This window comes from Dryobates pubescens, chromosome 4 (genome assembly GCF_014839835.1).
Source record: "Dryobates pubescens isolate bDryPub1 chromosome 4, bDryPub1.pri, whole genome shotgun sequence".
NCBI classification, from domain to species: Eukaryota; Metazoa; Chordata; class Aves; order Piciformes; family Picidae; genus Dryobates; species Dryobates pubescens.
In genome coordinates this window covers 17,747,962-17,767,882 of record NC_071615.1, presented here as the reverse complement: position 1 = coordinate 17,767,882, position 19,921 = coordinate 17,747,962, and the positions used below count along the sequence as shown (strand labels likewise).

At 60.9% G+C, this 19,921-nt stretch overlaps 1 protein-coding gene across 2 annotated transcripts in view; it reads right to left on the bottom strand.

The window, feature by feature from the left end:
- The window catches only part of CAPN15 (calpain 15), a 60,015-nt gene extending 53,076 nt beyond the window's left edge, over window positions 1–6,939 (bottom strand). For both annotated transcript variants that reach the window (XM_054180716.1, XM_054180717.1), the window contains exon 1: window positions 6,685–6,939. In XM_054180716.1, coding sequence (XP_054036691.1) covers window positions 6,685–6,860 — 176 coding nt within the window. In that variant the 5' untranslated portion in view covers window positions 6,861–6,939. The remainder of the gene's footprint in view (window positions 1–6,684) is intronic.
- Between the last annotated feature and the right edge of the window lie 12,982 nt (window positions 6,940–19,921).

Sequence of the window (19,921 nt, the reverse complement as noted above, 5' to 3'; positions counted from 1 at the left end):
ATCATCGAGTCCAACCTGTCTTGGCAGACCTCACAACTAACCCATGGCACCAAGTGCCACATCCAAGCCCCTCTGGAACCCCTCCAGGGATGGGGACTCCACCACCACCCTGGGCAGCACAGCCCAGTGACGAACGACTCGCTCAGTGAAGCACTTTCTCCTCCCCTCCAGCCTAAACCTCCCCTGGCACAGCTTGAGACTGTGTCCTCTGGTTCTGCTGCTGGCTGCCTGGGAGCAGAGCCCAAGTCCCACCTGGCTCCAACCTCCCTGCAGGGAGTTGCAGAGAGCAAGAAGGTCTCCCCTGAGCCTCCTCTTCTGCAGGCTAAGCAACCCCAGCTCCCTCAGCCTCTCCTCCCAGGGCTGTGCCCCAGACCCCTCCCCAGCTTTGTTGCCCTTCTCTGGACACCTTCAAGTCTCTCAATGTCCTTCTTGAGCTGAGGAGCCCAGAGCTGGACACAGGACTCCAGGGGTGGCCTGAGCAGTGCTGAGCACAGGGCACAAGGACTTCCCTGCTCCTGCTGGCCACACTCTGCCTGCTGCAGGCCAGGATGCCCTTGGCCTTCTTGGCCCCCTGGGCACACTGCTGGCTCATGTTCAGGCAGCTGTCAATCAGCCTCCCCAGGTCCCTCTCTGCCTGGCTGCTCTCAGCCACTCTGCCCCCAGCCTGTAGCTCTGCCTGGGGTTGCTGTGGCCAAAGTGCAGCCCCTGGCACTGGGACTTGTTGAATGCCATCCTGTTGGCCTCTGCCCATCTGCCCAGCCTGGCAAGGTCCCTCTGCAGAGCCCTTCTGCCCTCTCACTGACCAACCTCTGCTCCCAGCCTGGTGTCAGCTGCACATTTGCTGATGCCTGACTCAATCCCCTCATCCAGATCATCAATGAAGATGTTAAAGAGGCTGGGGCCCAGCACTGCTCCCTGGGGCACACCACTGGTGCCTGGCTGCCAGCTGGCTGTGGCACCATTCACCACCCATCCAGCTGGCTGTGGCACCATTCACCACCCATCCAGCCCAACCCCTCTGCAGTCAGCAGGGGCATCCTCAGCTAGATCAGGCTGCCCAGAGCCCTTCCTAAAGCCTTGCAGATGTGGCAGGCTGCAGAGCTGCCCTCAGCACTGGCAGCAGCAGCAGCCACCACAAGCCCACAGCTCCCAGCCTGCCCAAGGGCAGCAGCTGCAGCAATGCAGCCAGAGCCTCCCACCAGCAGCTGGCCCTGTGGCACTGCACCTTGCTGCTCACAGCTCCAGGAGGGGTTTGGCACATCAGGAAGCTGGGCCAGGAGGGGTTGGTAGGTTCAGCTGAACTCTCTCCTCCAGCAACAGTCCAGGCCAAGAACCTTGGAGCACAAAAGCAAGGAGGAGTCCAAGGGGACTTGCAGCCCACTGAGGAAAGCAGCAAGGCAGACTCAGCCCAGCTGGTCCCTGCCCTGTGATGGGATCCCCCCCAGCTCCCTCCCTTACCCTCCCTTCAGCCCTGCAGCACAGCTCCTGCCTCACCTTCCAGCCCCTCTTGCTTCTCAGCCTCCCAGCCTCAGGGGCAAGACTCTGCCACTTCATCAGCTCCTCCACTGCCCCAGCCTGCCAACAAAGTCACCTCTCACCTACTGCCTTGCTCCAGGCAAGCTCCAGCCAGCAGAACACAACCACCCCACGGCCCAGCAGCTCTGCCTGCAGGAGACTGCCTCTGGGCCTGGGGGGAGAGCAGCCCTCAAAGCTGTGCCCACTGCAGGCCAGGCAGCAGGAGCCTGCCTGCTCCCATTGCAGCTGCCAGTCCCAGCCCTTCCCTGCCCTCTGCCTGGGACCTGCCCCACTCCCAACAGCACAGGAGGAGCTCTCTGCTCTCACTCAGCTGCTGCTTGCAGGGAGAAAGAAGGGCTCCTGAGGAGCTTGGTGCAGTCCCCACACACTCAGCCTCCTCTCTGGGCACTGCAGGATGTGACCCACACCCCTTGAGCTCTAAGCAGCTCAGGGGCAGCTGGAGGAGACCACTTCACACAGCACTCATGAGGGCTTTGGCAGATCAAGAAGCTCAGCCATGATGCTTTTGTAGGTTCAGCTGAACACTGTCCTCCAACCACAGCCCAAGCCAAGCACCTTCAAGCAAGGAGGAGCCCAGGGGCACTTGCAACTGGGGCAGAATTTGGCAACAAGAGGCTCCCAGGACTGGATTTGGAAACATCTTTGCCCTAAGCAGAGATTTCAGCAGTAAGATCTCAATGCCATGCAGCTGTACCTCTGGTCTTTGAAGGAGCTCAGGCCTCCTGGCAGGATGGGAAAGGCAGGGCTGCTCCTCTTCCAAAGGTGGGCTGCTGCCAGAGCCTGCAGCTTGGCCCAGCAGAGTCAGGGCCTCAGGGCTGGGTGTCACCAGCCTGCTGCCTCCACCACCAAGGCCATTTTTCTTCTCCCTCCTGTCCACTTGTCTTCAGCAGACAGGGAACTCCAGACCACCAGCTTCCCCCAGGCAGCAGCAGACCCTGCAGCCTGCTCTCAGCTCCCTGAAAGCCACACAGTGCTGATTCCTTCCCCAGGTCCCAGCACACCATGAGGGAAGCCCTTCCCAACTGCCCACCGAGCAGGGACCAAAGTCAGCGGTGAGGCAGCTGCCAGCTGCCTGCCAGGGAAGGTCTCTGCTCATCCCTGAGGCAGGCCAGGGCAGCCTGGCCCTGTGCTGCTCCAGAGCAGCCAAAACACTCTCAGTTGGGAGGGCTGGGACAGGAAAGCAGCAGGAAATCAAAGTCTATCCCACAGCTCCTGTCCAGCCTCAAATTGACTCCCCAGGACTCCACTTCCTTCCTGCACCGCAGGACTCCAGGCACCAGGACCCTCAGAGGCAGGGCAACCTCCCCTGGCTTCTCCTGTTCACTTCTTGACTTCTTTGAAGGGATCTATTCCTCTCTCAGCCTCTGGAAACCAACCCTCAGCCTCTGCTTTGCCCAGCTGGCCACGGGACCGGCAGGGCCTTTGATGCCTGCCAGCCCGCCCTGATCTCAGCAGCTCCTTTGAACCCACTTCCATAACCAGGGCCTGCAGCCAGCTCTTCCCACGCTCCCTGAGTCACAGCCAGCAACTTCCCTGTCTCCAGGAATCAGGCAGCACTTAGCTGGAATGAGCTCTTCAGCCTGTAGCAGGGGAAATCCATCAGGACCAGCTGAGGCAGTGCCTCATCTGCAGCCACCCCGCCGCTGCCTGCCCCTGCCCAGCATCCGCCGCAGCACCAAGCCTGCCCGCCCAGGGCTCCTGCCCACGGGGCAAGGCTTCAACTCCAGCCTCCCAGGCTCCTCTCCAAGCCACAGACTTGGAGCCACGAGGCTGCCCAGACACCACCTCTCCAGCCCTGCCCTGGAAGCTCCTCCAGCTCAGTGCTGGCTGCACACAGACTTCAGAGGCTGATGGAATGGGTTGGGTGGGAAGGGACCTTACAGGTGCTAAAGGTGCCCAGAGAGCCAGCTCAGTGCTGGCTGCACACTGATTGCAGAGGCTGATGGAATGGGTTGGGTGGGAAGGGACCTTACAGGTGCTAAAGGTGCCCAGAGAGCCAGCTGGCTGCAGACAGATTGCAGAGGGTGATGGAATGGGTTGGGTGGGAAGGGACCTTACAGGTGCTGAAGGTGCCCAGAGAGCCAGCTGGCTGGACACTGACTGCAGAGGCTGATGGAATGGGTTGGGTGGGAAGGGACCTTACAGGTGCTGAAGGTGCCCAGAGAGTCAGCTCAGTGCTGGCTGGACACTGACTGCAGAGGCTGATGGAATGGGTTGGGTGGGAAGGGACCTTACAGGTGCTAAAGGTGCCCAGAGAGCCAGCTCAGTGCTGGCTGCACACTGATTGCAGAGGGTGATGGAATGGGTTGGGTGGGAAGGGACCTTACAGGTGCTAAAGGTGCCCAGAGAGCCAGCTCAGTGCTGGCTGCACACTGATTGCAGAGGGTGATGGAATGGGTTGGGTGGGAAGGGACCTTACAGGTGCTGAAGGTGCTCAGAGAGCCAGCTCAGTGCTGGCTGCACACTGATTGCAGAGGGTGATGGAATGGGTTGGGTGGGAAGGGACCTTACAGGTGCTGAAGGTGCTCAGAGAGCAGAGCTTAGAAGGGCTCTTAAAGATCTTCCAGTTCCAACCCCCCTGCCATGGGCAGGGACACCTCCCCCTAAACCAAGTGGCTCAATGCCTCATCCAACCTGGACTTGAAACCCTTCCAGGGATGAGGCATCCACAGCTGCTCTGGGTGACCTGTTCCAGTGTCTCCCCCCAGCCATGGTAAAGACTTCTTCCTGCTGGCCAGCTCCAGTTTCAACCCATTGCCCCCTGGCCCTACCCCCACAGCCCCACTCCAGCTTAGGCAGCAACCTGTGAGGCACCAACTCCTTCCACAGCTCCTCAAGGCAACCAAGCTCAAACCACCAGTGCCAAAGGAATAATCCTGCAGGAAGGAGGCAGCTGTGTCTCAGGACCCCTCTGAGCTACCCAGGACAGCCTCACACAGGGCAGGTGACCGACCAGAGCTGTGCCCCAGGCACCAAGGTTGGTGCAGAGAGCAGGAGCTGCTGGGAACTGCCCGAAGCAGCCTTGCTAAAGGCCTCTAGGGCACTGCCAGGAAGCCAAGCCCACGCCAGCTGCTTGGCTTCACACTGCTAGCAGCTCAACAAGGGAGCCCCAGAGAGGGCTGCACAGGAGCAAAGCACGACACTGCTCGTCTCAGAGGCTCCCAGAGTCGTGCCCCAGCCCCCAGGAAGCACATTGCAGGACTGACAGCAGCAGAAGGGCAGCAGAACGAGGACTACACAGCAGCTACTGCATGAGCACCGCAGCAGAGGCCTCCAGTGAAAGCCACACCGGGCTGGGGGTGCTCAGAAGCAAGCAGCTACTCCTCAAAGCCCAGCAGCTCCCAGCAGACTGAAGCAAGGACAGAGAGCCAGCCAGGCTGCAGCCTCCACACAGCAGGCATTAGGTGAGGGCTGGAGGACGACGAGCACAGAACACAGCAGCCCCAGCAGCCAGGCCCCCGGGCAGAGGGCTTTGAGGTGCTTCTGCCCTAGCTCTCAGCCTGTCAGGGACTGAGGGCAGGACACCAGCCCTCCAGCACCAAGAGAAACTCCTCACTGCAAGTGGCTGATGGGGAAGGGAGAGAGGGGTGGCTCAGAGCCACCTGTGAGGTGCTGACCTCATCCAGGACACGATCATGGCATTGTTTTGGTTGGAATCATAGAATCACAGCATGCTCTGGGTTGGAAGGGACCCCCAAAGCTCATCCAGTCCAACCCCCTCTGCACTCAGCAGGGACATCCTCCACCAGATCAGGTTGCCCAGAGCCCTGTCCAGCCTCACCTTGAATATCCCCAGGGATGGAGCCTCTGCCACCTCCCTGGGCAGCCTGCTGCAGTGTTCCACCTTCATGGTGCAGAATTTGTTCCTCACATCCAATCTCAATCTGTTCTGCTCTAAAGCCATTGCCCCTCATCCTGCCACTGCAGGCCTTTGGGAACAGGCCCCCTGCAGCCTTCTTGGAGCCCTCTTCAGGTCCTGGCAGGCAGCTCTAAGGTCCCCCCCTGGAGCCTTCTCTTCTCCAGGCTGAACACCCCTAGCTCCCTCAGCCTGTCCCCACAGCAGAGCTGCTCTAACCCCCTGAGCATTTGCATGGCCTCCTCTGGACCTGCTCCATCAGCTCCAGGTCCTCCCTGTGCTGATGGCTCCAGACCTGGAGATTGCACTGCAGGGGAGGTCTCCCCAGAGCAGAATAAAGTGGCAGAATCACCTCACTCCCTCAGCTGGCCACACATCTTCTGATGCAGCCCAGGATGCCACTGGCCTTTAAGAAGAAAAGGAAGATACCTTTAAGATCACAGAGTCCAACCTTCAACCTAAGAGATGGCAACTGAGGGCTGGAAACACTGAGCTCAGAGCTGTCTGGCTTGGTGTGTTTTGTACCCCTGGACCTGATGGTCAAAAGCATTTCACTGCTTTGGCCAGAAAATAGTTGTTCATGGTTGGACTTGATGGTCTTCAAGGTCTTTTCCAACCTATATGATTCCATGATCCCAAATGATTCTATGATCCCAAGTGATTCCATGATTCCATGATCCCAAGTGATTCCATGATTCCAAATCAGCTCCTCCTGTCCTTCTGGGCTCAGAAACTCTTGCTCCTTTACTGCCACCCAACCTGGGGTCACAGTTCTCCACCTGGGACACCTCCAGTGCAGGCCATGGAATCGCAGAGTCCCAGCATGGTGGGGGTTGGAAGGGACCCTCTAGGCATCACCCAGTCCAACCCCCTGCCAAAGCTGGGCACCCCCAGCAGCTTGCCCAGCACCACAATGCCCAGCTGGGGTTGGAAGCTCTCCAGAGAAGGAGACTCCACAACCTCTCTGGGCAGCCTGCTCCAGCAGCCTCAGAGGGTGAGGTCAGAAAGGAGCCACAAGGTCACAGGCAACCCGAGACCCCATTCCCCAGCAGCCACTTCGCAGTTGAGGTGAGGAGGAAGAGCTGGGCCGAGTCCTGCAGCCTGCTCTGCAGGAGCCCTCAGCAGCCCTGAGCCAAGGCCAAGGCTTGGCACCGCTCGCTGCAAGCCTGAGTGCCAGGGGGACCGGAGCCAGGCCTCCGCGGGGATGCAAAGCACCTTCGGTCCCTGGAGCAGGGGGCCTGGCCGCAAGCCGAGAGGTAAGCAGGCAAGCAGGCTCCTCCCCTCCTCCTTACCTTCGCAGCCGCTGCTGCAGCTGCTGGTGCTGCCTGGCAAGGAGGGCACCGTCCCACACGGGGCCCGCGGGGCTGCTCCGGCACCAGCTCACGGCAGGGTGCCCCGGGTAGGGCGCGCCCGCGAAGCCGTGGTCCGACTCCGTCTCCGCGGCCAGCGACGAGGCAGAGCTCCCCATGGTGCCCCCGCCCCGAGCCAGCCCACCGGGAAGGTTTAGCCTAGGTTAGGTCCGGGGCGGCGGCGGCGGCAGGGGGGCGGCTCGGAGGCGCCGCGGCATGGGCTGCCGGAAAGCTCGGACTGGAGAAGGGAGCTTGGTTCCGAGCGGGGAGGGGGGAAACAAAGGACACACACAAATAAAAGGGGGGTGGGGGGGGTGGGGGGAAGAGAAAAACAAAAAGGAAGGAAAGAGAGAGAGAGAAAGGTAAGGTGTGAGGTGAGCAACGACCCTCCGCTGTGAGCAGCCGCTCCGTGCATGCTGGCAGCCGGCGCTCGCCGGCGCCCGGAGGGCTGCGGGGGCTCCCGCACAGCCGCTCCGCGCTTCAGCACCGGCCGCTGGCAGGCGCAGGGAAGCAGCCCCAGGACAGCACAGCAGAGCCTAGCAGAAAGCCTGGGCCGCCACGGGAAAGCAGCAGCAACAGGGGGAAGCGAGCCCCTGCTTGGAGCTCAAAGCAGCAGCCCTTGGAATCGCAGCCACCAGGAGGCTGCTCTGAAAGCTCGGGGCTCTGACTGGCACACCAGGGCTTGAGGAGCATGACCTGGGGGCTCCCTCTTTGCCTGTTCCCTGCAAGCACCACAGCAAGGCTGAAAGCTGTCTGGGAATCTGCACCAGTATGGATTCTACGGCTACAAAGTGCCTTTCATAGAACCTAGTCTGGGTTGGGTTGGAAGAGACCTTAAAGATTGTCCAGTTCCAACCCCCTGCCATGGGCAAGGACACCTTCCACTAGAGCAGGTTGGTCAAGGCCTGGAGACACCTCCCACCAGCCCTGGGTGCTCAAGGGACACCTCCCACCAGCCCTGGGTGCTCAAGGGACACCAGCCCTGGGTGCTCAAGGGACACCTCCCACCAGCCCTGGGTGCTCAAGGCTCAAGGACATCTCCCACCAGCCCTGGGTGCTCAAGGGACACCTCCCACCAGCCCTGGGTGCTCAAGGGGCACCTCCCACCAGCCCTGGGTGCTCAAGGGGCACCTCCCACCAGCCCTGGGTGCTCAAGGGGCACCTCCCACCAGCCCTGGGTGCTCAAGGGACACCTCCCACCAGCCCTGGGTGCTCAAGGACCACCTCCCACCAGCCCTGGGTGCTCAAGGACATCTCCCACCAGCCCTGGGTGCTCAAGGGACACCTCCCACCAGCCCTGGGTGCTCAAGGGACACCTCCCACCAGCCCTGGGTTCTCAAGGCCTCCTCCCACCAGACCTGGGTCCTCAAGGCTCAAGGACACCTCCCACCAGAGCAGGGAGCTCAAGGCCTTCATCTCAAGCCTATGCTGGGTTGCTGCTGAGCGTTGCCCTACCCACAGAAGCAGGTCTGGGGCTTGCCTTGCTCTTCCTTTTCTCCCTCTCCCTTTCCTACCCCTCAGAATTCCTTCTTTGAGCATCCCCACGCTCCAGAAACATTTGGTGTCCCTCTCACTAGCCAAAGCAATGTGGAGCATGGCCTTGCCCCTCCTTAGAGGCAGAGCATGGCAGGAGGAATGGACCAGGGGAAGGAATGTGTAGGAAGAAGACACCAGAAAAAGCCTGAGCAGGGCTGAGCTGCCTCAATTAGCCACCAGGATTTACAGAGATGAATGGATTAGAGAAAGACCTTTGCCAAGAGACTACTTTGTACTGTGAGGGGGAAAAAAAAAAACCCACCCAAAAGCTGAAGCAGAGGCTCCTGAAATGCAGTTTCTCAATCCCAGGCTTGATCTAAGGGATCAAGAGAGGCCCTCAGAGAGCACAGGCTGTGGGCTGAGGCGGCTGGAGGAGCAGGTGCAGTTTTGCTCCCAGCTTACCGTGGGGATGTGCCTGCATTAGGCCATTAGCTGGAGGATGTTCCCTGCTCTGTGGTGATCTCTTGCAGAGCTGGACTAACAAACCCAAGCTCAAAGGAAAGCCCAGGAACACCATTTCCCCCCACCTGGATTTCCTGGCTTTAATTGCTCGGCCTGCCTGCTGTGCCTCAGCCAACACCTCCCTGCTGCCTGCCCAGCAGCAAGGCCGCCCCTGGCTTCTGCAGATCCAAGCCAAAGTGGATCCCTGGCGCTTCCCCTCTCATTTCCTGCTACTCAAGCACTTAATTGGTAACAAATCTGAGTTTTCTGGCTAAATGAAAGCCATCTGAGGGCAAGGGAAGAGTGCTGCCAAGCAGCACCAGAGCAGCTCGAGCGGCGCCGACGACACGAGCTGGCCCCAGGCTGCTGCCCCGTCCCAGGAGCTGCTCCAAAGGCATGGGGACCACAACCAAGAGAGCTGCTTGAAGAACAAACTCTGCCTCCCACCTCAAGGCTTCAGCTCCTCCATCAGGGAGTAAATAAAGGTGGGATGGGTAGAAGCAGCCCTGTGCAGTTCACGGCAGGCTGAGTGAAGCAGAAGGCAGGATGCTCAGTTAGTTAACAGCCTTCCTCCCTCCTCCAGCAGAGCCAAATAAAGCAGTTCCACAGGCTGCCTGGAGATCACCTCCTCAGCTGACTCTCCAGCTGGGAAAGCAGAACCTTTTGCTTCCTCCTCCTCCTCCTCCTCCCCATGGGTGAGCCAGTTCCAGCTCACCCCCAGAGGTGAGAGACAGCCCTGCTGCCTGCATCCCTGCCGGCTCCCCCCGCGGAGCCTCAGCCCAGCCTCCTCCGCCAGCCCTGCGGCCCCAGGCACGGCTCTGCGGGGAGAGGAGAGGCTGGAGGCCTGCTGCAAAGTGGTGGAGTGTGTGGAGCTGGGCAGAAGGCGGCATCTATAAATAGGAGGAGGATAACCTGGCTAAGCTGGAGCAGTCTCCGAGGCTGTCTGGGCTGCCTGGCTGCCAGCGCTGGGCCAAATCGGCTTTCTCCGGGCAAAGCAGCAAACCCTCCCCCCCAGGGTCACCCCCACACCAGGTGAGGGCAGCCAAGGTACAAACAATGCATGGGGGGAGAAGGTTGGCTCAAGGAGGGGCGAGGATGAAGCTGTCTGAAAGCAAAGAGGAGTGGCAGCTCTGCGGCTCAGGGCGAAGAGGCTCAGTGCTGGCCGTGCCGCCCCGGGAACACCTTCGGCCAACACGAAGCAAAGGAGGGGCAAGGTGAGAATGGAGACAACACCCCAGGGAAGGGGCAGCTGAGGAAGCCTATGAGGAAGGAAACCTCTCTGGAAACACTCAGCCTTGTTTCTGAGGAGCTTCTCCCCCTAGGCAGGTGCCCTGCCCCAGGACATCATAGAACAATAGACTGGGTTGGGTTGGAAGGGAGATTCAACATCACCCAGCTCTAACCCCTGCCATGGGCAGGGACCCCTCCCACCAGCACAGCTTGCTCAGGGCCTCATCCAGACTGGCCCTCAACACCTCCAGGCAGGAGGCAGCCACAGCCTCCCTGGGCAGCCTGTGCCAGAGTCTCCACAGCCTCACTGCCAACGATTTCTTCCTCCTCTCCACTCTCAGTCTCCTCTCTCCCAGCTCAAAGCCATTGGCCCTGGGCCTGGCACTCCCAGCCCTTGTCCCAAGTCCCTCCCCAGCTCTCCTGGAGCCCTTCAGGTCCTGGGAGGCTGCTCTGAGGTCTGCCTGCAGCCTTCTCTTCTCCAGGCTGCACAGCCCCAACTCTCCCTGCCTGGCCCCACAGGGGAGTTCTCCATCCCTCTGCTCACCTTGGTGGCCTCCTCTGGTCCCTCTCCATCAGCTCCAGGTCCTCCAGCCCCAGAGCTGGAGGCAGTGCTGCAGGTGGGGGCTGAGCAGAGCAGAGCAGAGGGGCAGAATCCCCTCCCTGTGCTGCTGCTCTCCCTGCTCTGGCTGCAGCTCAGCACTCAGCTGCCTCTAGGCTGCCAGGGACCAGTGCTGGCTCCTGGGGACTTTGTCACCAACTGAGATGCTGGGAGAGGGGCAGGGATGCTGGGAGAGGGGCAGGCCTCAGCTGTGCACAGGGAAGATCCTGCCAAGAGCTCCTCTGCCTTGGTAGGACGGAGCAGGGTTTTCCTCCTAATGACTAAAGCACTGCTTCCACCTCTCTCATCAGGAGAGGAAGCAACAATGTGAACAGATTGAAGTGTCTGGAGAAGGGTGGATCTCACCCATGGAAATGAAGAGTTGAAGCCCCTCAGGGAGCTGCTGAGTTTGGGCTTTCTGCCCCTTGCAGCTGCACCAATTACCGGCTCCCAGCCCCTGCTGCTTAACTGCTCCCAAAATACTGCTCCCAAAATAAACCCAGAGTGGATCTGGCCACCTCCAAGGCACCCACAGACCCTTCCTCAAGCTGTGTCCCCCCCCAGGAGCAGGCACTCACAGCGGGTCAGGACGGCAAAGCTTTCCCATGGAGGTTCCTCCTGCCGCAGAGCAGCAGCCTGGGTGCTCCCAGAGAGATCCTCCTGACCCTCTGGGCCCCAGCTCCTCTGTCACACCACCCAAAGTGAGGCAGGCAGGAAGGGTGGGGATCTGGGGCTGCCCAACCCCCTTTCCTTCCCTTCCCTCTGGCTGCAAAGTAGGTGTTGGCTCTGAAAGAGAGCAAAACCCAGAAGCGAAGGGAACTAAGCTGACGTGCCTCAGGGTAGCTAGGAAGCAGCAGGATCATCCCTGCCCAGCATCCTCCTAGGAGCAACCCCAAGCTCTTCCCTTTGGCAGGCAGCAGGAAGAGGACACAGAGGTCTCTGGAGTAGCTCCAGCCCACTGAGGAAAGCAGCAAGGCAGACTCAGCCCAGCTGGTCCCTGCCCTGTGATGGGATCCCCCCCAGCTCCCTTCCTTACCCTCCCTTCAGCCCTGCAGCACAGCTCCTGCCTCACCTTCCAGCCCCTCTTGCTTCTCAGCCTCCCAGCCTCAGGGGCAAGACTCTGCCACTTCATCAGCTCCTCCACTGCCCCAGCCTGCCAACAAAGTCACCTCTCACCTACTGCCTTGCTCCAGGCAAGCTCCAGCCAGCAGAACACAACCACCCCACGGCCCAGCAGCTCTGCCTGCAGGAGACTGCCTCTGGGCCTGGGGGGAGAGCAGCCCTCAAAGCTGTGCCCACTGCAGGCCAGGCAGCAGGAGCCTGCCTGCTCCCATTGCAGCTGCCAGTCCCAGCCCTTCCCTGCCCTCTGCCTGGGACCTGCCCCCACTCCCAACAGCACAGGAGGAGCTCTCTGCTCTCACTCAGCAGCAACCTGCTGCTTGCAGGGAGAAAGAAGGGCTCCTGAGGAGCTTGGTGCAGTCCCCACACACTCAGCCTCCTCTCTGGGCACTGCAGGATGTGACCCACACCCCTTGAGCTCTAAGGAGCTCAGGGGCAGCTGGGGAGGCTGGCATGGGCCTGGGGCATCGAGCTGGAGGAGACCACTTCACACAGCATGAGGACAGGACCCCCTCCCAGCCCTGCCACCAGGCACAGGGGCAGATGTCCCCAGCTGTCACCACAGGAGCTGCTTGCTGGTGGGGTGCAGGGTGAGCAGGGATGGGGGAGGTGCACAGTGTGAGGCACAGCAGTGCAGGAAGGTCACCAAGTGACAGAGCAGAACTGCAGGAGGATGCCCAGGGAGGGCCTGGTGGTGTCACAGCTGTCACAGCTCACAAGAGGTCAGGGGTTGGAAGGGACCCAAAGAGATCTTCCACTCCAAGCCCCCTGCCAGAGCAGGAGCAGAGAGCCCAGCACAGGGCACACAGAACACATCCAGACAGGGCTGGGAAGGCTCCAGGCAAGGAGACTCCACAATCTCTCTGGGCAGCCTGCTCCAGGCCTCTGGGAGCCTCCCAGGGCAGAAGTTCCTCCTCCTGGTGAGGTGGAACCTCCTGGGCTGCAGTTTCCATCACTGCCCCTTGGCCTATCCCAGGGCACAGTGAGCAGAGCCTGGCCCTGGCCCTCCCTTCCTGACCCCCAGCCCTCAGCTATTGACAGACATTGATCAGATCCCTCTCAGCCTTCTCCTCTCCAGCCTCAGGGCTCTCAGCCTCTCCTCCCCAGGCAGTGCTCCAGGCCCTGCAGCATCCTTGGAGCCTCCCTTGGCCTCTCTGCAGCAGCTCCCTGTGCCTCCTGAGCTGGGGAGCCCAGAGCTGGCTGCAATCTTCCAGGGGAGGTCTCAGCAGGGCAGGGCAGGGGGGGAGGAGAAGCTCCCTGGCCCTGCTGGCCACACTCTGCTGAATGCCCCCCAGGACCCCCTTGGCCCCCAGGGCACATTGCTGTGCCCTGCAGCCCTTGCTGCCCCCCAGCACTGCCAGCTGCTTCTCCTTGGGGCTGCTCCCCAGCAGATCCCCTCCCAGCCTCTGCTGCTGCAGTTGGTTCTCCCTGCCCAGCTGCAGGCCTCTGCTCTCCTCCTGGCTGAGCCTCCTTGGGTCCCTCTGTGCCCAGCTCTCAGCCTGCCCAAGTCTCTGGATGGCCTCACAGCCTGCAGCAAGCCTCCCAGTTTGGTGTCCTCAGCAAACCTGCTGAGCAGACTCTGTCTGTCTGTCCCCTCATCAGTGGCATGGAGGAAGATGTTGAACAGCACCAGTGAAGCAAGCAAGAGGAGCTCAAGCACCTGTGTGCACAGCAAGAGGCACACAGCCAGGGAGGCAGCACCTGGCACTAGCACCTTGTGCTCCCCAGGCTGAGATGGCCCTGGGAGAAGGAACCCCAGGGGAGGCAGGGTGGACAAACCCCTCTGCTTCCACAAGGCCAAAGAGCTGCCAAGCAACAAGACATCCACCTCAGGCAGCTGCAGGGGGGAGACATCCCAGATGCTGTCCCCCTGGGAGCTCTGGGGCAAAGCAGCCAAGCAGAATGTGATGCTGCATGCTGGGCAGGTGCCCTGCCCTGAGCTGCTGGCTTGGGGCTTAGAGAGTCACAGACTGGGTTGGCTTGGAAGGGAGCTTCAACATCAGCCAGCTCCAAGCCCCTGACACCTCCCACCAGCACAGCTTGCTCAGGGCCTCATCCAGCCTGGTCCTGAACACCTCCAGGCAGGAGGCAGCCACAGCCTCCCTGGGCAGCCTGTGCCAGAGTCTCCCCAGCCTCACTGCAAGGAATTTCTTCCTCCTCTCCACTCTCAGTCTCCTCTCTCCCAGCTCCAAGCCATTGGCCCTGGGCCTGGCACTCCCAGCCCTTGTCCCAAGTCCCTCCCCAGCTCTCCTGGAGCCCTTCAGGTCCTGGGAGGCTGCTCTGAGGTCTGCCTGCAGCCTTCCCCAGGCTGCACAGCCCCAACTGTCCCCACAGGGGACAGAGTTTTGCTGCTCTCTGCTCCTGCCCTCACCTGCCTGAGTGCTGCAGCCTTGGCAGGAACTGAAGGTGACAGCAAGCTCCAGCTCCATGCAGAGCTCCTGGCAGGGAGGGGAGGGAAGGTACCTCCAAGGACAGGGCAGGCACAGGGGTAAGAGGAAGGATGTGCCAGCAGCTGGCACACTCAGCTGGGATGGGGGAGGTTTTGGAGACCTCTTACTCTATCACAGAGAGCTTCCTGTGGGCCTTGGGGCACACTCCTGTGACTCAGAAGGCACTGCCACAGCTGCCAGGGCCAAGAACCCTGCAGGTTCACAAGGCACTGGGCTGTGGGCAGGCCCCAAACAGCACAGGGACAACTCTAGACTCAGAAAATAGTTTAGGCTGACAAAGCTCTTCAAGCTCCTCCAGCCCAACCACTCCTGAACTCTGCCAAGGCTGGGGCTGAGCCCTGGCCCTCAGCACCACAGCTCTGCCTCCTGGGAACACCTCCAGGGAAGGGGATTCAGCCACCTCCATGCACAGCCTGGGCCAGTGGTCCAGGACCCTTCCAGGGGAGAATTCTCTTTTCACATCAAACTGAAACCTTCCCTGGTGAAATTTGAGGCCACTGCCTCTTGTCCTATCCCTGCCCTGGGGCAGCTTGAGGCCATTGCCTCTTGTCCTATCCCTTACTCCTAGGGAGCAGAGCCCAAGCCCCAGCTGGCTGCAGCCTCCTCTCAGGGAGCTGCAGAGAGCAAGGAGGTCTCCCTCAGCCTCCTCTTCTCCAGCCTCAACCCCCCCAGCTCCCTCAGCTGCTCCTCCCCAGCCCTCTTCCCCAGACCCTTCCCCAGCTCTCTTGCCCTGCTCTGGCCCTGCTCCAGCTCCTCAAGGTCCTTCTGGCAGTGAGGAGCCCAGAGCTGAACCCAGCACTCAAGCTGTGGCCTCCCCAGTGCCCAGCCCAGAGGCACCATCCCTGCCCTGCTCCTGCTGCCACCCCAGTGCTGCTCCAGGCCAGGCTGCTGCTGCCCTTCTTGCCCCCCTGGGCACCCCCTGGCTCCTCTCCAGCTGCTGTTGACAAAACAAATGGAGAGAAAGGCAAAACCTTCCCCAGCCAAAGGTTTGTGCTGGGGCAGCAGCAGGGCTGAGGGCAGAGCCAGGTGCTGTGGCCTCAGAGGAAAGCCAGGGGCATGGAAGCTGCAGCTGAGCTGCTCTCCAAGGCATGGTGTGACACAGGGGTGGGGTGCTGCCTGCAGAGCTGTCGGGGGATGAAGTCAGCTGTCTGCACACAGGTTTGCAGATGGGCAGCTGAGGAGGGCAGGAGAGGATTTCACCTGGACTCCTAGAAGCAGCATGGAGCAGGAGCTCAGAGCAGCTTCCTGCTGTGCTTGAGCTGAGGGCAGAGCAGCAGCACAGCTCTCTGGCCAGCAGCAGAGTGGTGCCTGCAAAGGCAGCCTCCAGCATCTTCACCTTCTGGCAGCTGCCTTCAAACTGCTGCTGGCTCAGCTTTAACCCAGAAGAGCCTCAAAGACAGGAGGTGAGGTGGACTGAGCTGCACTTCATGCCCACCCCTGCCTCTCCTCAAGAGGGACAACAGCAGCCTGGGCTGCAGCAAGAGCAGTGTGGCCAGCAGGGCTGGGGAGGTTCTGCTGCCCCTCTGCTCTGCTCTACCCTGGGGAGACCACACCTGGAATACTGTGCCCAGTTCTGGGCTCCCCAGTGCAAGAAGGACTACTGGAGAGTGTCCAAGGGAGAGCTAAGAGGATGGTGAAGCTATGAAGAAAGGCTGAGAGCCCTGGGGCTGCTTAGTCTGGAGCAGAGTTTAGAGAGCATCAAATCAATGTCTAGAAATATCTGAGGGGTGGGGGGCAAGAGGCTGGGGCCAGACTCTGCTCAGTCCTGCATCCACTTCTGGGCTCCCCAGGTCAGGAGGGACAGAGAACTGCTGGAGAGAGTCCAGGGCAGGCTGCAGAGCTGCTGAGGGGCCTGGAGCAGCTCTGGGAGCAGCAAAGGCTGAGAGCCCTGGGGCTGAGAGCCTGCAGAAGAGCAGCCCCAGAGGGCAGCTGAGCAATGCTCAGCAAGAGCTAAAGCAGCTGTGGGGGGCAAGAGGCTGGGGCCAGGCTCTGCTGAGTGCTGCCCAGGGCCAGCACAAGGGGCAAGGGGCAGCAAGTGTCAGGCAGGAGGTTGGAGCTGAGCAGGAGGAGAAAGTTGTTTGGGGTGAGGCTGCTGGAGGCCTGGAGCAGGCTGCCCAGAGAGGTTGTGGAGTGTCCTGGGGTGGAGAGCTTCCAACCCCCCCTGGGCACTGTGCTGCTGGGCAGGGTGCTGTGGGGGCCCTGCTGGAGCAGGGGGGTTGGAGTGGATGATCTCCAGAGCTCCCTTCCAACCCCTGGCATGCTGTGACTCTGATCTTCTCCTGGCTGTGCTCCTCAGCCTGGGGGCAGAGTGGTGCTGAGCCCCCCAGCAGCCCCTGCTGGGGCAGCAGCTGGCACAGGGGCAGCAGGCAGCACTTGCCAGCTCGCTGCCAACGTGTGCTGGGCTCCATGGGAGCTGCTCTGCAGGGAGAAGAGAGGCACTCTTGGGCCTCTTGCCAGCAGGAATGCCTCTGGAGTAACACATGTCCCCCCTCAGCTCCCTCTTGTTTGCAGCCCCCCTCCGAAGGTTTCAGCTCCTCTCTGGGTTACTCAGCAGCAAGAAACCACTTTGGGTGGTGGTTTTTTTTTTGCCTCCCCTTTCTCACTTCCAGCAGAGTGTTGATTGGTAAACAGCAGATCTCCCCTGTCTGAGGCTTTGCCAGCCTGTGCAGAACAGAACTGTTGTTATTGCACATTCCCAGCTAGAGGGAAACATGCAGGGAGAGCCACGAGGAAGAGCCAGGCGCTGCCTCCCTTCGCTCCTTCAGCAGCTTCACCTTGGCTCAGCTGCTTCTGCCCCCCCCTGAAGGGGCACAAGCAGCAAGGCCAAGCACCCCAGAGGAAGGCACAAGGCACAGGAGCACCACAAGTGCTCTTTTGAACCTCCTAATGTTCAGTCATAGAATCAAAAGATGCCTCAGATTGGAAGGGACCTCAGAGCTCATCCAGCTCCAGCCCCCTGCCATGGGCAGGGACCCCTCCCCCCAGCACAGCTTGCTCAGGGCCTCATCCAGCCTGGTCCTCAACACCTCCAGGCAGGAGGCAGCCACAGCCTCCCTGGGCAGCCTGTGCCAGAGTCTCCCCAGCCTCACTGCAAGGAATTTCTTCCTCCTCTCCAGTCTCTCATCAGGCTTCCAGGTTGGCATCAGCCCTGGGAGGCCTGGCAGCCTCTGTGGGGCAGTGGCCATGCAGGAGAGCTGGGGCTGGGCCCTGGGGCAAGCACAGCTGCCTGGATTTTAGCAGCAGCCTGCTTGGATTTGGATGTGCTCAGGGAGCTGCTCCTTGTGAGGGTCACAGAGTGGCTGAGGCTGGAAGGGAGCTCTGGGCTCTGAGTGCTGCAGCTGCCCAGCCCAAGCTCCCATGCAAACAGCAGAGCCATGGAGCAGCTCAGCAGCCTCACACTCAACAACTTCTTCCTCAGCTCCACTCTAACCCTGCTCTGCCTCAGCTCCAAACCCTTCCCCCTTGGCCTGGCTCAGACCCCCTCAGCAAAAGTTCCTCTGCAGCCTTCCTGCAGGATCCCTTCAGGTGCTGGCAGCAGCTCTGAGGAGCCCCTGGAGCCTTCTCCTCTGCAGGCTGCACAGCCCCAGCTCCCTCAGCCTGTGCTCCCAGCAGAGCTGCTCCAGCCCTGGCAGCATCTCTGTGGCCTCCTCTGGCCTCTCTGCAGCAGCTCTGTGTCCTTCTGCTGCTGGGGCCAGCAGAGCTGGAGGCAGGGTTGGAGGTGAGGTCTGAGAAGAGCCCAGGGGCAGAATCCCCTCTGCTGCCCTCTGCCCACCCTGCTCTGCCTGCAGCCCAGGTTCCAATTTGCCCTTCTGGGCTTTTCCTCTTGCCAAGCTGTGCAGCTCAGAAGCCCTCCTGCACTTCAAACACTCAGAACAGCACAACACAGAAATGAAGGGAGCCAGCACAGCCCAGCCTCCTGCACAGACACAGCAGCAGAGACAAAAACCCAAAGCAGCTTCCAAGACATCTCTCAGGACAAGGCTGCACCCAGAGGCAGGAGCAGGGCAGGACACAGAGGTTACAGCAAACCAGGGCAGGAGCAAGAAATGTGCAAGTCATCTCTCATCTGCAGTGGCACGAGGACAAGGCAGCAGCACAGCAGAAGTGGACACTGGAGGTCACAGGGAAGTTTCTAACCTCTCCAAGAGCAGATCTCTGGCCCAGCTGCTCCAGAAGCACTGAGGAGAAACAGGCAGAGAGTTAGTTCCAACAGCTGGCTCCTGGACAAGCTCCTGAGCTGCACAGGGTGACTGCCTTCAGCAGGAGGACACGGCAGCTGGTGACCCAGGAAGCTGCACACCACCACTGGCCTGGCACAAACACCACCTCACAGCTAGGGCACAGCAGGGCTGGCACCTCCAGGTCATGCCAGGCTGACACACAAGCTGAGGAAGAGGGCAGCAGAGGTGCAGCCAGCACTGGGGGGGTCTCACACCCCATGAACCCCCTAGGCACAGGCCTGCAAAGCAGAGTCTGGGAGAGCAGATGGAGGAGGGGGCTGCACCCCCCCCTGAGCCTGCTGCCCCCTGAGCATGCAGCCACAGCTTGCATGCTGCACACAGCAGACAGACAGACAGGCAGCAAAGCTGCCACTTGGCCTGCAATTACAGAATGGGTTGGAAGGGACCTCCAGAGCTCATCCAGTCCAACCCCCCTGCAGGGTGCCCAGAGCCCTCTCCAGCCTCACCTTGAGCATCTCCAGGGCTGGAGCCTCAGCCCCCTCCCTGGGCAGCCTGCTGCAGTGTTCCAGCAGCCTCCTGCTGCACAGCTGGTTCCTCTCATCCAAGCTCAATCAGCTCTCATCTCAAACCACTGCTCCCATCCTGTCCCTGCAGACCTTTGGAAATGGTCTCTCTGCAGCCTTCTTGTAGCCTCTTCAGGGTGCTGGGAGGCTGCTCTGGGGTCTCCCTGGAGCCTTCTCCTCTCCAGGCTGCAGACCCCCAGCTCCCTCAGCCTGGCCTCACTATCCAGGCCACAGTCAGCTGCACTCCTTGCTAGAGACAGCTGCCAGGCCTCACAGCACTGCCCTGGCCAGAGCCACACAAGGGCAGCAGCATTCAAGGAGCTCCTCCTGCCATTCCCATGCAGTTTGGCCCTGCCTGGCTGTCAGCAGGCACCACAGCCTCAGGTCCACCCAGCTGGCCTGGATTTAGAACCACAGAACCATAGACTCACAGAAGGGGTTGGGTTGGAAGGGACCTTCAACACCATCCAAAGCTCATCCAGCTCCAAGCCCCTGCCCTGGGCAGGGACACCCCCCCCACCAGTCCAGGCTGCTCAGGGCCTCATCCAGCCTGGCCCTCAACACCTCCAGGCAGGAGGCAGCCACAGCCTCCCTGGGCAGCCTGTGCCAGAGTCTCCCCAGCCTCACTGCAAAGAATTTCTTCCCCCTCTCCAGCCTCAATCTGCCCTCCTCAAGCCTCCATCCATTCCCTCTAAGTCCACACTGAGAGCTGGCTGTGCCTCAGGCAAGAGCAGAGCTAGAGGCCTGGCAGCCAGAAGGGGGTTTTGGCACTTCCAGCACAGCCACCCAGCAGAAGCACTGAACATGGCCCAGGGGGCTGCTGAGGGCACAGGGAAGCAGGAGAGCACAGGGGAGGTGGGGCAGGGAAGCCAGAGACAGCTAAGACTACAGCTCCTCCTCTAGCACAGCTCAGGGGGAGACCCTCCTGGAGGGGAACCACACCACTGCTCACCACTCTGCACCTCCAGATCACACCTGAGGCACCCCAAGGCACCCTGAGCCAGGGCTGGGCTGGCCTCTTGACCCAGGGCAGCTGGCAGCACCCTGCAGCCTCATTACAGC